The sequence below is a fragment of the Eucyclogobius newberryi genome, unplaced genomic scaffold (assembly GCF_026437365.1).
Source record: "Eucyclogobius newberryi isolate DKJ021-1_F unplaced genomic scaffold, fEucNew1.0.hap1 SCAF_16, whole genome shotgun sequence".
Classification (NCBI taxonomy): domain Eukaryota; kingdom Metazoa; phylum Chordata; class Actinopteri; order Gobiiformes; family Gobiidae; genus Eucyclogobius; species Eucyclogobius newberryi.
The window spans coordinates 4925044-4943320 of record NW_027315790.1 but is presented as its reverse complement, the minus strand read 5'-3'; the positions used below and the strand labels follow the sequence as shown (position 1 = coordinate 4943320).

Here is an 18277-nt window from a genome sequence, read left to right as displayed (position 1 = left end):
TGACTTCCTGGTATGACTTCCTGGTATGACTTCCTAGTTTGACTTCCTGGTATGACTTCCTGGTATGACTTCCTAGTTTGACTTCCTGGTATGACTTCCTAGTTTGACTTCCTGGTATGACTTCCTAGTATGACTTCCTGGTATGACTTCCTGGTATGACTTAAGATAAGATAAGATATTCCTTTATTGTCCCACATGGGGAAATTTCATTGGTGCAACGCAGGTAGATACAGAGGTATGACTTCCTGGTATGACTTCCTAGTTTGACTTCCTGGTATGACTTCCTAGTTTGACTTCCTGGTATGACTTCCTAGTATGACTTCCTGGTATGACTTCCTGGTATGACTTCCTAGTTTGACTTCCTGGTATGACTTCCTGGTAAGACTTAAGATAAGATAAGATATTCCTTTATTGTCCCACATGGGGAAATTTCATTGGTGCAACGCAGGTAGATACAGAGGTATGACTTCCTGGTATGACTTCCTAGTATGACTTCCTGGTATGACTTCCTGGTATGACTTCCTGGTATGACTTCCGTGCGCCTGCTGGTGTCTGATCTAGGAACATTCTAGAGCACCTTAAGGAGTTGTTCTGTCAGTGTGACATGGTTCTGTTTGTCAGGTCTTATTTGAGCCACACCCCTGTCCTCTGCGTCCTTGGGCAAGACACTTTGTTCTCCTTGTCTCCCCTTCATGCTCCTGATCTAGTCCAGTGTGTGAGTCTGCCATTGTTTTGAATCATTATTTCTTCAGTTTAAATTAACTGTTAAAAAATAAATAGCTTACTAAAAATAAAATAAAAATAGATAGACATAAAATTGGTAAAACGTTGTAATAGAGCATATAATATATATATATATATATATATATATATATATATATATATATATATATATATATATATATATATAAAGCATGAGCACTGTCATGTTGTTTATTACATGCTTACAGCCAATCGCATCGCTTTCTTTCTGACTCTGGCTCTCTGGCAAAACTAAAATGTTACTGTTTAGCAGCGCTTTGGAGCAGATATTTCATATTCTAAAGAAGGAAAAGGATGATACTGTGTCAGAGTTTGGGAAAGAGGAACAGGACATTGAGACAGGGACAGGACAGAGAAGAACACAGGAGAGTGGCCCGAGTTCTCCCGGGGTTAACTTTGAACCCTCAAAGTGCTCAAGGACAGTTTGCCTTGTTTTCTACTTGTAATTACACAATTGCACAAGCAGATGGCGCTCGTGTGCCTCATACAATTGTGAAAAAGTTCACTGAAACTCCCATCAAACGGAGCAAACCTGCACAACACTGCAGTATTTATGGACCAACACTGATCACACTTGGTTTATTTAACATGGAGTTCACTAGTGAAGAAAACAGACTGGATTATTTAGCTTTTTGGATCAGATGGAAAACGATCAATCTTTTCCCTTCAGAAGCTAAGGTTAGCCGCTAACGTTAGCGACTTTACAACATGACGCTTGAATAAAGAGTGAGTTATTCATAATCTCTACAACATTTATAGGAGCTTTTATTCAGCCGTGTCACTGTCACTGTGTTAATTCTAGCAATGCATTATAATCTAATTATGACTCAACAAAAAAGCACTTCGCTGATGTAACCGGTTGACAGATTATTAAATAGAAAACCTGCATCCCTAACCGTGGCCTAAAGACGTAGTAGTAGGTAAAACTAGGTTATTTCTTCATGCATGTAGCGCTGCATATGATCTGTGAATCATAAAAGGGAAAAGTCGCCCCATGTGGTCTGAAATGCTGCTTTTGATCATATGAAGCTCATCATCTTTGCTTTTAGAGCTCATATTATTCTCCTATAGACTTTATTTCATTGCGGTTGAACCTATTTTTGTTTTAATTTTACCCAAATTATGACAAAGCAAAGAAAACAGAACAAAAAACAACTATAAAAAAAACAGATCTGCAAGTAGTAGAGGGTATTATGCATACTACCCTTGTGTCCTCCAGCAAGACACTTCACTCACCTTACCTGTACATTTACCTGTACATTTACCTGTACATTTACCTGTACATTTACCTGTCGGTGAGTGAAGTACATTTACCTGTACATTTCATGACAACTAAACAGAACTATAATGTGACCACTTAAGTCAGTAAATTGATGAAAAACGGCCAATTTTGTTGTTGAAAATTTGCCATAAACCATTCAAATGCCAGGTTATTGTCTCCAGCTGCAGCATAAATATCCCAGTGGGTCGTCTTGGCAACATGACATGTAACAGATTTGCGTGATGGGAGGGGCTGTGTTTGTTCCGTCACTCCACAGGGGGGCTCCGGTCTCCAGGAGGATAATCGTCCAGGAAATCCTCCGTAATGCGTCGCTTGGCAGATCCACTGACAGATCAGCATCATTTCCATCTCGTCTCGCCGCAGACAAAGGCTCGGGCTTTACACTGTTGAAACGTGTTTACAGCAGCGGGGCAGAGTGTGAGTATTGTCAAAAGGATAAAGAGTCTTAATATAGCGCGTTGTGCCACGTCGGGGGGAGCAGGAGAACTAAATCGATATATGTGAGTAGATAATCAGTCAGCAGAAGTCAGGGATGCATCTTTTCAATGTTTTCTTAGTTTAGTTGGAGCCTTTTGTGGTCAATAGTCAATTAACTGATTACGTTAAAGGTCCCATAACATGCAAAATTGACTTTTCAGAGCTATTGCTATTTGTGCTTCATATATGTCCAGAGTGTTTTTTTTTATTGATTCCCGCAGTTTTTAGCTATATTACAGACTATCTCCTTTCCTCCAATCTCCAAACTGACGGGGGGTGGGGCAGGACCGCGTCATAACCACAAACACGCATCACCATCCCCCCTCACCCTTGGGCGGGGGAGCCAGATCGCTCTTCACAAGGGTGGGGGCGAATATCAAACCAAGCCGTTTGCATTTCCGGGTTGGTGAGGGGGTCCAAGGTCTGGGTGATATTTCTTAACTATTATGTTAAGGGTGTTGCACAACACTTATTATTATCAATGATACACTTAGGATAGACTACGAAACGTGAAAAAAGCCTGTTATGGCACCTTTAATGCAGTGCTTCTTCTGTGTGTTGTTTTCTTTGAACTGTGCACAACACGGCCTGAGGAAAGCATCTAAAACGATAGTTTGAATCCACTATGATTATGAATGAACCACTCTTAAATAAAGACTCACGTTGTAAAGTTGACAACGTTAGCTGCAGGAAATGTTAGCATTACGATTAATATTAGTCCATAAATACTGCAGTGCCACTCGAGTTTGCTTATTCTTTTAGAGATGAATTATGATTTTTGGAGTTTCAGAAAACCTCTTTTCACAGTTGTATTAGAGGCTCATCCGCGCTCTCTGGTGGTGCCATTGTGTATTACAAGTATCTCTATTGGACAGGGCAAGTGTAACGCGCCAGTTAATTAGACAAAGTGTTTTTGTTCCGTTAAACATTTAGTGGCGGTTAATCGTTACCATGAACATGTCAACTTTAACTTATTTCGCCTTTAGCTCAGACGTCAGTTTTGCACTAATTATGATTAAAATAAAATATCAAAATTTCTCACACTCAATGACTTTTAACAAGACTTTGACCTAAATGTGCTCGATGGGTTGGAACCAGACCAAACCCTCTTCATTATTTGTAACTTATAAATATGTTTTGGAGATTAATGGGTTTGTTTTTCCGATTTATCTGATTGTACGGATTTGATGCATTTCAACGTCGTCTTGACTGCAGAAAAATGGGTTTGTCGACTCTCTGTATCCACCTTGGCTAATGGTTCTTACAGCTCTTTTCAGTAAATGAAACTTGTCTTGCCAAGAGACACAACAGCAAACCTTCAACTGCATAACTATCTAATCCAATATTACGAATACTACTTCCTTAAGCTCTTTAAAACCTTTCCTTTGGGGGTCTCTGCTCTAGCACTCTGTCTCTGGAGGATCATCAGACTGAGAAATCCCCTGAAGCACCATCGCATCATTTACACCTGCCACAAACAATAGAGAACACCACAGATGCTACAAACGTGTCTGTGTTCAGTGCAAGGAACACAGAAAACCAGCAATCCCTCCAAACCACCGTCAATCTAACTTCCCACCCAGATCGTTCATAAGCAGTGCAAAGTGTGTCAGAGCGCTCCAGGCAACAAGCCGCCGTCGACACCCCCAAATCTACACAGTACAGCATCAATCTTTATTAACCTTTTCACTGCATGGCAACAGGACTTCTACTGTCACAGCTTTGGAAAAAAAATGCTATACAAAGAGTAAAATGTAGTATGAAATATCAAACAAAATATATGAAATCCCTGCAACTGCACAATCAGCGGTGCGTTCATCGTGAGCAGGTAATCGCAGCTCGTGACCCCTGATCAAAGGAGGAGCTTAAACACGATTTCAGAACTTGGAAAGGATCTAAAATGCATGACGAAAATGGAAAAGTCCAGCTTTGGTCTACAACTCACTGAGGCTCTGAATTGTGCTCAGTTGGAGCGAGACACTTCAGCTTCCTCTCTTGAACGCGATTATGTGTCATTTATGTTGGCACAAAACTAACAGCCACACTTGCGTCAGTCTGTCACAGGGCAGCTTTGGCTACAGAAGCATAATGCGGCATAGTGCACTGATGAGTACAAGAACTGAGATCTGATCAAGCATTCATGTTGAGGCTCGTATCTCGTTTATAGGAAACTTTCTCAATCTGCTTTGACCTTAATGAGTTTGAGAGTAAACTGTAATTGGTTGTTTGTTTGCGCTATTGTCTGGACTGGAAGATTTTTCATAATTGTGTCAGAAAATGAAGTTGAAGTTATAATGAAGTTTATTTAGCAGAGCTCTGTCCGTAATGCATTTAAGAGGCACTTATCAAATAACTTAGTGGCTGAAGTGTAATTAGTGCTGCCAATTAGACCCTAATTGTCAGACATAGAAAGCGTTCTGCTGCTGTGTCACGCAGTTAATGGATCGTAATTGAGCACGAGTTAAAATAGTGACAATATGGAATATATATCATCATTATTTCTGTTGTTAGTTAGTCCAGGTATGTTCAAATATTCACTCAAATATTCATGGCCAGGCATTGATGAAGCTGAAGTACAAATTCACCAGGAAGTCTGTGATCCCTCCTTTTTCCTACTTCCTGAAGGCAGTTGTGGTGGTATTAACATAAAGAACATCACTATAATCCGACAAAGGCGAAAAAGCAGCAGAAAAGACACATTTGCAAGATTTGCAAGTGAGTCACCTCCTCTTCACCGTTAGATCCTTTCAATAAATAATGTATAATTAACCAGCCCAAGCGTCAGTTTATTTTTCCCCTTTAAATTCCGCTGCTTTTCTTGCACAACTTCTTTTTTTTTTAAACACCGGATGCCCTTCAGTGTGAGTCGCATTTTACCAAGGGACACGAGTAAGCACGTACTCAGGATTCCAACCAACTTAGTCCAGTTTAGTCCAGATTTAGACTTGGTTTGGTCCTGCTCTGACCCCAGTTTAGTCCAGATTTAGACTTGGTTTGGTCCTGCTTTGAGCCCAGTTTAGTCCAGATTTAGACTTGGTTTGGTCCTGCTTTGAGCCCAGTTTAGTCCAGATTTAGACCTGGTTTGGTTCTGCTTTGAGCACAGTTTAGTCCAGATTTAGACTTGGTTTGGTCCTGCTTTGAGCCCAGTTTAGTCCAGATTTAGACTTGGTTTGGTCCTGCTTTGAGCCCAGTTTAGTCCAGATTTAGACTTGGTTTGGTCCTGCTTTGAGCCCAGTTTAGTCCAGATTTAGACTTGGTTTGGTTCTGCTTTGAGCCCAGTTTAGTCCAGATTTAGACTTGGTTTGGTCCTGCTTTGAGCCCAGTTTAGTCCAGATTTAGACTTGGTTTGGTCCTGCTTTGAGCCCAGTTTAGTCCAGATTTAGACCTGGTTTGGTCCTGCTTTGAGCCCAGTTTAGTCCAGATTTAGACTTGGTTTGGTCCTGCTTTGAGCCCAGTTTAGTCCAGATTTAGACCTGGTTTGGTCCTGCTATGAGCCCAGTTTAGTCCAGATTTAGACTTGGTTTGGTCCTGCTTTGAGCCCAGTTTAGTCCAGATTTAGACCTGGTTTGGTCCTGCTTTGAGCCCAGTTTAGTCCAGATTTAGACTTGGTTTGGTCCTGCTTTGAGCCCAGTTTAGTCCAGATTTAGACTTGGTTTGGTCCTGCTTTGAGCCCAGTTTAGTCCAGATTTAGACTTGGTTTGGTCCTGCTTTGAGCCCAGTTTAGTCCAGATTTAGACTTGGTTTGGTTCTGCTTTGAGCCCAGTTTAGTCCAGATTTAGACCTGGTTTGGTCCTGCTTTGAGCCCAGTTTAGTCCAGATTTAGACTTGGTTTGGTCCTGCTTTGAGCCCAGTTTAGTCCAGATTTAGACTTGGTTTGGTCCTGCTTTGAGCCCAGTTTAGTCCAGATTTAGACTTGGTTTGGTTCTGCTTTGAGCACAGTTTAGTCCAGATTTAGACTTGGTTTGGTCCTGCTTTGAGCCCAGTTTAGTCCAGATTTAGACTTGGTTTGGTCCTGCTTTGAGCCCAGTTTAGTCCAGATTTAGACTTGGTTTGGTCCTGCTTTGAGCACAGTTTAGTCCAGATTTAGACTTGGTTTGGTCCTGCTTTGAGCCCAGTTTAGTCCAGATTTAGACTTGGTTTGGTCCTGCTTTGAGCCCAGTTTAGTCCAGATTTAGACTTGGTTTGGTTCTGCTTTGAGCACAGTTTAGTCCAGATTTAGACTTGGTTTGGTCCTGCTTTGAGCCCAGTTTAGTCCAGATTTAGACTTGGTTTGGTCCTGCTTTGAGCCCAGTTTAGTCCAGATTTAGACTTGGTTTGGTCCTGCTCTGACCCCAGTTTAGTCCAGATTTAGACTTGGTTTGGTCCTGCTCTGACCCCAGTTTAGTCCAGATTTAGACTTGGTTTAGTCCTGCTCTGACCCCAGTTTAGTCCAGATTTAGACTTGGTTTAGTCCTGCTATGAGCCCAGTTTAGTCCAGATTTAGACCTGGTTTGGTCCTGCTTTGAGCACAGTTTAGTCCAGATTTAGACTTGGTTTGGTCCTGCTTTGAGCACAGTTTAGTCCAGATTTAGACTTGGTTTGGTCCTGCTTTGAGCCCAGTTTAGTCCAGATTTAGACTTGGTTTGGTCCTGCTTTGAGCACAGTTTAGTCCAGATTTAGACTTGGTTTGGTCCTGCTTTGAGCCCAGTTTAGTCCAGATTTAGACTTGGTTTGGTCCTGCTTTGAGCCCAGTTTAGTCCAGATTTAGACTTGGTTTGGTCCTGCTCTGACCCCAGTTTAGTCCAGATTTAGACTTGGTTTGGTTCTGCTTTGAGCACAGTTTAGTCCAGATTTAGACTTGGTTTGGTCCTGCTCTGACCCCGGTTTAGTCCAGATTTAGACTTGGTTTGGTCCTGCATTGAGCCCAGTTTAGTCCAGATTTAGACTTGGTTTGGTCCTGCTTTGAGCCCAGTTTAGTCCAGATTTAGACTTGGTTTGGTTCTGCTTTGAGCCCAGTTTAGTCCAGATTTAGACTTGGTTTGGTCCTGCTCTGACCCCAGTTTAGTCCAGATTTAGACTTGGTTTGGTTCTGCTTTGAGCACAGTTTAGTCCAGATTTAGACTTGGTTTGGTTCTGCTTTGAGCACAGTTTAGTCCAGATTTAGACTTGGTTTGGTCCTGCTTTGAGCCCAGTTTAGTCCAGATTTAGACTTGGTTTGGTCCTGCTTTGAGCCCAGTTTAGTCCAGATTTAGACTTGGTTTGGTCCTGCTTTGAGCCCAGTTTAGTCCAGATTTAGACTTGGTTTGGTTCTGCTTTGAGCACAGTTTAGTCCAGATTTAGACTTGGTTTGGTCCTGCTTTGAGCCCAGTTTAGTCCAGATTTAGACTTGGTTTGGTCCTGCTTTGAGCCCAGTTTAGTCCAGATTTAGACCTGGTTTGGTTCTGCTTTGAGCACAGTTTAGTCCAGATTTAGACTTGGTTTGGTCCTGCTTTGAGCACAGTTTAGTCCAGATTTAGACTTGGTTTGGTCCTGCTTTGAGCCCAGTTTAGTCCAGATTTAGACTTGGTTTGGTCCTGCTTTGAGCCCAGTTTAGTCCAGATTTAGACTTGGTTTGGTCCTGCTTTGAGCCCAGTTTAGTCCAGATTTAGACTTGGTTTGGTCCTGCTTTGACCCCAGTTTAGTCCAGATTTAGACTTGGTTTGGTCCTGCTTTGAGCACAGTTTAGTCCAGATTTAGACTTGGTTTGGTTCTGCTTTGAGCCCAGTTTAGTCCAGATTTAGACTTGGTTTGGTTCTGCTTTGAGCCCAGTTTAGTCCAGATTTAGACTTGGTTTGGTCCTGCTCTGACCCCAGTTTAGTCCAGATTTAGACTTGGTTTGGTCCTGCTCTGACCCCAGTTTAGTCCAGATTTAGACTTGGTTTAGTCCTGCTCTGACCCCAGTTTAGTCCAGATTTAGACTTGGTTTGGTCCTGCTTTGAGCCCAGTTTAGTCCAGATTTAGACTTGGTTTGGTCCTGCTTTGAGCCCAGTTTAGTCCAGATTTAGACTTGGTTTGGTCCTGCTTTGAGCCCAGTTTAGTCCAGATTTAGACTTGGTTTGGTCCTGCTTTGAGCCCAGTTTAGTCCAGATTTAGACCTGGTTTGGTTCTGCTTTGAGCACAGTTTAGTCCAGATTTAGACTTGGTTTGGTCCTGCTTTGAGCCCAGTTTAGTCCAGATTTAGACTTGGTTTGGTCCTGCTTTGAGCCCAGTTTAGTCCAGATTTAGACTTGGTTTGGTTCTGCTTTGAGCACAGTTTAGTCCAGATTTAGACTTGGTTTGGTCCTGCTTTGAGCCCAGTTTAGTCCAGATTTAGACTTGGTTTGGTCCTGCTTTGAGCCCAGTTTAGTCCAGATTTAGACTTGGTTTGGTCCTGCTTTGAGCCCAGTTTAGTCCAGATTTAGACTTGGTTCGGTCCTGCTCTGACCCCAGTTTAGTCCAGATTTAGACTTGGTTTGGTCCTGCTCTGACCCCAGTTTAGTCCAGATTTAGACTTGGTTTAGTCCTGCTCTGACCCCAGTTTAGTCCAGATTTAGACTTGGTTTAGTCCTGCTCTGACCCCAGTTTAGTCCAGATTTAGACTTGGTTTGGTCCTGCTTTGAGCCCAGTTTAGTCCAGATTTAGACTTGGTTTGGTCCTGCTTTGAGCACAGTTTAGTCCAGATTTAGACTTGGTTTGGTCCTGCTTTGAGCCCAGTTTAGTCCAGATTTAGACTTGGTTTGGTCCTGCTTTGAGCACAGTTTAGTCCAGATTTAGACTTGGTTTGGTCCTGCTTTGAGCCCAGTTTAGTCCAGATTTAGACTTGGTTTGGTCCTGCTTTGAGCCCAGTTTAGTCCAGATTTAGACTTGGTTTGGTCCTGCTCTGACCCCAGTTTAGTCCAGATTTAGACTTGGTTTGGTTCTGCTTTGAGCACAGTTTAGTCCAGATTTAGACTTGGTTTGGTCCTGCTTTGAGCCCAGTTTAGTCCAGATTTAGACTTGGTTTGGTTCTGCTTTGAGCCCAGTTTAGTCCAGATTTAGACTTGGTTTGGTCCTGCTCTGACCCCAGTTTAGTCCAGATTTAGACCTGGTTTGGTCCTGCTTTGAGCCCAGTTTAGTCCAGATTTAGACTTGGTTTAGTCCTGCTCTGACCCCAGTTTAGTCCAGATTTAGACCTGGTTTGGTCCTGCTTTGAGCCCAGTTTAGTCCAGATTTAGACTTGGTTTGGTCCTGCTTTGAGCCCAGTTTAGTCCAGATTTAGACTTGGTTTGGTCCTGCTTTGAGCACAGTTTAGTCCAGATTTAGACTTGGTTTGGTCCTGCTTTGAGCACAGTTTAGTCCAGATTTAGACTTGGTTTGGTCCTGCTTTGAGCCCAGTTTAGTCCAGATTTAGACTTGGTTTGGTCCTGCTTTGAGCCCAGTTTAGTCCAGATTTAGACTTGGTTTGGTCCTGCTTTGAGCCCAGTTTAGTCCAGATTTAGACTTGGTTTGGTCCTGCTTTGACCCCAGTTTAGTCCAGATTTAGACTTGGTTTGGTCCTGCTTTGAGCACAGTTTAGTCCAAATTTAGACTTGGTTTGGTTCTGCTTTGAGCCCAGTTTAGTCCAGATTTAGACTTGGTTTGGTTCTGCTTTGAGCCCAGTTTAGTCCAGATTTAGACTTGGTTTGGTCCTGCTCTGACCCCAGTTTAGTCCAGATTTAGACTTGGTTTGGTCCTGCTCTGACCCCAGTTTAGTCCAGATTTAGACTTGGTTTGGTCCTGCTCTGACCCCAGTTTAGTCCAGATTTAGACTTGGTTTAGTCCTGCTCTGACCCCAGTTTAGTCCAGATTTAGACTTGGTTTGGTCCTGCTTTGAGCCCAGTTTAGTCCAGATTTAGACTTGGTTTGGTCCTGCTTTGAGCCCAGTTAAGTCCAGATTTAGACTTGGTTTGGTCCTGCTTTGAGCCCAGTTTAGTCCAGATTTAGACTTGGTTTGGTCCTGCTTTGAGCCCAGTTTAGTCCAGATTTAGACTTGGTTTGGTCCTGCTTTGAGCCCAGTTTAGTCCAGATTTAGACTTGGTTTGGTCCTACTTTGAGCCCAGTTTAGTCCAGATTTAGACTTGGTTTGGTCCTGCTTTGACCCCAGTTTAGTCCAGATTTAGACTTGGTTTAGTCCTGCTTTGAGCCCAGTTTAGTCCAGATTTAGACTTGGTTTGGTCCTGCTTAGAGCCCAGTTTAGTCCAGATTTAGACTTGGTTTGGTCCTGCTTTGAGCCCAGTTTAGTCCAGATTTAGACTTGGTTTGGTTCTGCTTTGAGCACAGTTTAGTCCAGATTTAGACTTGGTTTGGTCCTGCTTTGAGCCCAGTTTAGTCCAGATTTAGACTTGGTTTGGTCCTGCTTTGAGCCCAGTTTAGTCCAGATTTAGACTTGGTTTGGTCCTGCTCTGACCCCAGTTTAGTCCAGATTTAGACTTGGTTTAGTCCTGCTCTGACCCCAGTTTAGTCCAGATTTAGACTTGGTTTAGTCCTGCTCTGACCCCAGTTTAGTCCAGATTTAGACCTGGTTTGGTCCTGCTTTGAGCACAGTTTAGTCCAGATTTAGACTTGGTTTGGTCCTGCTTTGACCCCAGTTTAGTCCAGATTTAGACCTGGTTTGGTCCTGCTCTGACCCCAGTTTAGTCCAGATTTAGACTTGGTTTGGTCCTGCTTTGAGCCCAGTTTAGTCCAGATTTAGACTTGGTTTGGTCCTGCTATGAGCCCAGTTTAGTCCAGATTTAGACTTGGTTTGGTCCTGCTTTGAGCCCAGTTTAGTCCAGATTTAGACTTGGTTTGGTCCTGCTTTGAGCCCAGTTTAGTCCAGATTTAGACTTGGTTTGGTCCTGCTTTGAGCCCAGTTTAGTCCAGATTTAGACTTGGTTTGGTCCTGCTATGAGCCCAGTTTAGTCCATATTTAGACTTGGTTTGGTCCTGCTTTGAGCCCAGTTTAGTCCAGATTTAGACTTGGTTTGGTCCTGCTTTGAGCCCAGTTTAGTCCAGATTTAGACTTGGTTTGGTCCTGCTTTGAGCCCAGTTTAGTCCAGATTTAGACTTGGTTTGGTCCTGCTGTGACCCCAGTTTAGTCCAGATTTAGACTTGGTTTGGTCCTGCTTTGACCCCAGTTTAGTCCAGATTTAGACTTGGTTTGGTCCTGCTTTGAGCCCAGTTTAGTCCAGATTTAGATTAACATGCCCCTCTACACTGATAACTTATGGATAACGTTTGGATCATCTTTATTCGGGGAGTTTCAAACAACCTTCTAGTTCCTGACCAAACACTCAACCCACTATGCAAGTCCAAAAATAATATAACACGTCGTTCATTTGAGTTGAGTTTGACCTTTTGGCGTCTCATATGAAGCTAACATGAGGAGTACAGTCTGCACTTTATCGAGCGCGTCGGACTAATAACCGAACCGCCACACACGCTGACATTTGAACACGGCCGTCATATTGATCCGTCCCTGTCTACACCTGATCTCCACTTGGTCCGGGGACTCCTGCAGCATGTCTGAGGTGTGCGGTGCATCAAGAAAAAAATGAAAATAAACATCTGCTAAAAGAAAGCCCAGCCACGGACCATTAAATATACTCGATGCGTCAATAGGAAATGGAGTAATTAGCTGAAATGGCACAGTGTGGAAACAAAAGCACTAAAGAGCGAGTTTAATTAAAGAGCCCTACAGAAGAGCACTTGATGAAGGGAGCAGACGTCTTCAAACCACTAAACGTGACCGCAATTGTACAAAAAGTATCCCAGTTTGGAGATAACATTGCATTTTAGCACTTTGGGAAGCTGAATAGTTACAGAAGTAGTTTTGTAGAGAAAACATTATGGCTCCGCTAACTCGTGCTGCTCAGAGATGTTGTGCAGACTATACTTCCTTTATACTTACTCACTTTGTCACACATTATTCACACTCACATCGATACGTTAAAACAGTATAGAACACTCACCTCGGTGCACACTGAGCGCGCCTTGGTGCAGGGCGGGTCACAGGAGCGGTCAGAGATGGGCTCAGAGGTCAAAGGGCATCCACCTGTCAGGGGTCAGAAGGCAAAGATGGTCAAATACTGCTCAGGTTACGATACTGTAGAATCAGCAAAGCACACTGTCCCAGACTTTTGTTGAAAGATTTAAACTTTGAACAAAGACATTTTCTTGAAAACAAGATCTAGTTCATTTAATTTGTTTGTAGCAGACCACGAGGTTTTCCTATCGTAATTATTCACAATGATGAGTTTATAAGTGCTTTTCACAACTTTCAGAGACTACAGAGTATATGGTCGCAGTAAAGCTAGCTTGCTAACTTCCTGCTTCAGATTTATGAAAGAAAAATCAGGAACAACCCCTTTAATTCATTAATTCCCCCCAAAAAATATAGGAAGATTCTCCCCAATCAGAGCCCTTGCAAAATTGTAATCATTTTTGTCTTTATCTGTTGTAGCTTAATAAAAGACTGTTCACAAATCCACCCGGAGCCGCCCGATCTCCAACGAGATCTCCAAAGCAGCACCACGTCACTGCAGAAACAAAAAAATGTCTGCAAACCAGGGTAATCTGTCAAAACCACATGAATATTTATGAGGCAGGGAAGTCCTCATGAATATGCATGCACTGCGCCGCTGAAGGGAAATGGTTCCTAGAAGGAGGCGGAGGCGGCGGTTATAGGAACATGTGGAACTGCCAGAAGGGGCGACATTCACAAAGGCACGAGTGGTTCTAAAATCACCAAACCCGGAAATCACGGAGCGCTGGAGGGCGGAATGCGACGTGGAGCAGGAAGTGTGAACATGTGGAGAGTCACGGAGCAGGATCTGAGGGCGTAATGGGGCTGTTTTTAATGACTGCGTGAAAGAAAATAGTGCTAAACATTTTCCACGGTGGTTTCCAATCTGCTTTTGTGTTATTAATATTCTTACTTTGAGCGTGCAGCAGATCGTTTAGAAAGTGCTCCTAAAATGTTTAAATAATGTTTACTCATATTGCAAATCATCTAATACTTTTAATATGTTATATATGTATTATTTTTGACAGTTTGCTCTCTCAATATATTAGCTGCACATAAAGATGTTTAATTGTTTCATTGAATCTTCGTGCACGTCCCAAATGCAATTTTGGCTGTTTTATTCATAAAATGCCTGAACTATGTATAAAAACATTACACAATTAAAAATGTATCAGAGTATGTCTAAAAGTAAGATTTATTTCCTATTCACCTGCCTTAATAAAATAAAAAATAAAAATCCAAATTCCAAATCTGGAGAAAAAAATAATATTACACTAATTCTATCATATAATTAGTGTTAAATTATAGTTTAACATTCTGCAATTTAAATTAATTTGACTACAGTTTTTGTTCCCTGCTTTTTAAAATGAGAATATTCCAAATAACCTTTGTGTACTTCTGTTGTTTACATTTCATACATAAGTATAAGTGTTCTTATTATAAAACGTGTTTGAATCATGATGTACTTTTAGTGATAATAGCACTATAAGAAATAGCAGTGACAGTGAAACAATGATCCCGAGGCAGGTTTTTATTCTCAAAAAAGTTCTTGTTTTTTCTGCTTAGACGAGAGAGAAGGTAAAAAGAGGAGTAAAGCTGGCTCACCTGTGACGTTGAGGCCGTCGGAGCGCTGACACCACACCAGGCGGGAGGAGCCTCTCCACGGCCCCGCCCTCCACTTGTACTCCAGACACAAGCCCTCTGAGGACAGGCAGGCAGCGGGGTCAAGTACTGATATTATCTCTATCATCTATCATCACTATTTGACTTTTTGAGAATAGATTGAACCGAATTCACTCCTTGTTTCTGCCAATGATTCTCACAGTTATTATTTTTAGTTCATTTGACTATAGAGGGACCTGAAAAAACACAATTATCGACATCATGTGTACATTTTATTGTCTTGTACGCCCGTTTGGCATCAACTAAATGCAGAAGGAAGAGCGTTGAGCATTTGTGGAGGAAAAGACGTTTGCATATTTCTCTTAACTGGATCATTTAATCAGTTACGTTTCTTTTTTGCTCAGAAGTCGAGACGCTCGTTAAGCTTCGCCCAATCAGCTCGAAGCATTTGCCAGAATGTTCCGACTTTTCCCTGGAGTTACATTGAGTTAACTGTTCTTATGATACTGTAGGAAAGATGTCTATGTGAGCCTGTGTCTTATTATTATTGTGAATATATTTATACATTGAGCTTATGTAGTGTAGTGACAAAGACAAAACATTATATAAGGGAAATATAGCTGTTAACGTCTGTAAGAAAAAAAGTACTTTGTTTCATGTATCATAGAGCAGAAATAACAATGTTTCTTGATTTGAGGCTTTTTTTAAGGTTAATCAACGTGAAAACAACAATATTCCACATATAATAAGAAATAATCAAGTCAACCCCCACAAACTACTATATTGACAGTCGACTAGTCAAAATGCATTCAAAGATAATAGACTTGATCTCCACAAACATAAGGTTCCTGGCTCTGACCTGTGCACGGGCGAGCCTCGTGCTCCTGCTCCGGACACTGCAGCAGGTTCTCTGGGTCCTGAGCCACCACAGCCCTGGACCGGACCTGGACCGAGCCAAACCCAAGGTCATCTCCCCCCACACAACTCAGCTGACACGGGCTCCACAGCGTCCAGTCCGTCAGGTAGCACTCTCCTGAAGAAGAAGAAGAAGAAGAAGAAGAAGAAGAAGAAGAAGAAGAAGACACCACAATGTTAGCGACGGTCTCTGGAGAAGAAATGTCCACGGTCCATGGTTTCAGAGGTGCTATGACACTTCTAGCGCTTGGAGTCGCCCGACTGTCCTGGAACATGCCAACGCCATCAAGGGAGAAAACATATTCAACTCGCTGGTGATTTATATGTCACTTGTTTGTGTTTTTTATCCCAGAGAAAAGATGATGTGTGCTCAGATATGACAGATCTCCAGTTGGAGGACGTGTGCGACCGCAGCGAAAGAGACACATTCATAACACTGCGTGACATCGACTCTTGGAACAGCTCTTAAATGTCACTGTTGTTGTTCTTGATGCCTAAAACCTATTCCTCTTCAAGCCCTCGGTCACCTCTAGTGATTAGAAAATGCAAATATTAAAGTGTATCCATGAATTCAGGTTGTTGTTGTTGTTGTTGTTGTTGTTGTTGTTGTTGTGCCTCTGTACATAGTTCCTTGTTGAGAGACGACCTTGAGAAGTGGTAATTCCCAGTCATTCCTATAGATTCCCAATAACTCCCATAGGAAATGTCCAACTTTGAGACTGCCAAAATGTTAAAACTCTGATGTTTCAGAGGCAGTAGTAAACACAAATGTCCTGTGCCGTGGCGCTCTGTGTGGAGGAAACATAATGCACACATTAGCCCGATGAAACCTCATGTTATAAAATCCAAACTATATGACCACCATTTTACCAACGATGCGCTCTAAACTTCAAATAATCCGAGCTGTGCGTTTTGCTTCTTCCACTTCAGCTCGTCACGGCGCCTTTAATCACACAGAGCCAGCGCCTGAGCAGACCTGATCACATCTGACTCTGCACTAAACGCCGGGGAGGTGTGTTTTTTTTAACCTTTTTAGTTTAAAACCCACTGCTTCTGACGCCATATTGCCTTTTCTCTGCGCTCCTGCTCATCTCACACGCTCCTCACACGCTCCTGCTCATCCCACACGCTCCTGCTTATCTCACACGCTCCTGCTCATCCCACACGCTCCTGCTCATCCCACACGCTCCTGCTCATCCCACACGCTCCTGCTCATCCCACACGCTCCTGCTCATCCCACACGCTCCTGCTCATCCCACACGCTCCTCACACGCTCCTGCTCATCTCACACGCTCCTGCTCATCTCACACGCTCCTGCTCATCCCACACGCTCCTGCTCATCTCACACGCTCCTCACACGCTCCTGCTCATCCCACACGCTCCTGCTTATCTCACACGCTCCTGCTCATCCCACACGCTCCTGCTCATCCCACACGCTCCTGCTCATCCCACACGCTCCTGCTCATCCCACACGCTCCTGCTCATCCCACACGCTCCTCACACGCTCCTGCTCATCTCACACGCTCCTGCTCATCTCACACGCTCCTGCTCATCCCACACGCTCCTGCTCATCTCACACGCTCCTGCTCATCTCACACGCTCCTGCTCATCCCACACGCTCCTCACACGCTCCTGCTCATCTCACACGCTCCTGCTCATCTCACACGCTCCTGCTCATCTCACACGCTCCTCACACGCTCCTGCTCATCCCACACGCTCCTGCTCATCCCACACGCTCCTGCTCATCTCACACGCTCCTGCTCATCCCACACGCTCCTCACACGCTCCTGCTCATCCCACACGCTCCTGCTCATCCCACACGCTCCTCACACGCTCCTGCTCATCCCACACGCTCCTCACACGCTCCTGCTCATCCCACACGCTCCTGCTCATCCCACACGCTCCTGCTCATCCCACACGCTCCTGCTCATCCCACACGCTCCTCACACGCTCCTGCTCATCCCACACGCTCCTCACACGCTCCTGCTCATCCCACACGCTCCTCACACGCTCCTGCTCATCCCACACGCTCCTGCTCATCTCACACACTCCTGCTCATCCCACACGCTCCTCACACGCTCCTGCTCATCCCACACGCTCCTGCTCATCCCACACGCTCCTCACACGCTCCTGCTCATCTCACACGCTCCTCACACGCTCCTGCTCATCTCACACGCTCCTGCTCATCTCACACGCTCCTGCTCATCTCACACGCTCCTCACACGCTCCTGCTCATCCCACACGCTCCTCACACGCTCCTGCTCATCCCACACGCTCCTGCTCATCTCACACGCTCCTGCTCATCCCACACGCTCCTGCTCATCCCACACGCTCCTGCTCATCTCACACGCTCCTGCTCATCCCACACGCTCCTGCTCATCCCACACGCTCCTGCTCATCTCACACGCTCCTGCTCATCTCACACGCTCCTCACACGCTCCTGCTCATCTCACACGCTCCTGCTCATCCCACACGCTCCTCACACGCTCCTGCTCATCCCACACGCTCCTCACACGCTCCTGCTCATCCCACACGCTCCTCACACGCTCCTGCTCATCCCACACGCTCCTCACACGCTCCTGCTCATCCCAAACGCTCCTGCTCATCTCACACGCTCCTGCTCATCCCACACGCTCCTGCTCATCCCACACGCTCCTGCTCATCTCACACGCTCCTGCTCATCTCACACGCTCCTCACACGCTCCTGCTCATCTCACACGCTCCTGCTCATCCCACACGCTCCTCACACGCTCCTGCTCATCCCACACGCTCCTCACACGCTCCTGCTCATCCCACACGCTCCTCACACGCTCCTGCTCATCCCACACGCTCCTCACACGCTCCTGCTCATCCCACACGCTCCTGCTCATCCCACACGCTCCTCACACGCTCCTGCTCATCTCACACGCTCCTGCTCATCTCACACGCTCCTGCTCATCCCACACGCTCCTCACACGCTCCTGCTCATCCCACACGCTCCTGCTCATCTCACACGCTCCTGCTCATCCCACACGCTCCTCACACGCTCCTGCTCATCCCACACGCTCCTGCTCATCCCACACGCTCCTGCTCATCTCACACGCTCCTGCTCATCCCACACGCTCCTCACACGCTCCTGCTCATCCCACACGCTCCTGCTCATCCCACACGCTCCTCACACGCTCCTGCTCATCTCACACGCTCCTCACACGCTCCTGCTC

At 44.6% G+C, this 18277-nt stretch overlaps 1 protein-coding gene across 1 annotated transcript in view; it reads right to left on the bottom strand.

Moving 5' to 3' along the window:
- thsd7aa (thrombospondin, type I, domain containing 7Aa) overlaps positions 1–18277 on the bottom strand; it is a 229931-nt gene that overhangs the window by 13533 nt on the left and 198121 nt on the right. Inside the window, exons 21-23 of the mRNA XM_072448417.1 lie at positions 15022–15195; positions 14145–14240; positions 12487–12569 (exon numbers count right to left, since the gene is read on the bottom strand). Of these exons, the coding sequence (XP_072304518.1) occupies positions 12487–12569; positions 14145–14240; positions 15022–15195 (353 nt within the window). The remainder of the gene's footprint in view (positions 1–12486; positions 12570–14144; positions 14241–15021; positions 15196–18277) is intronic.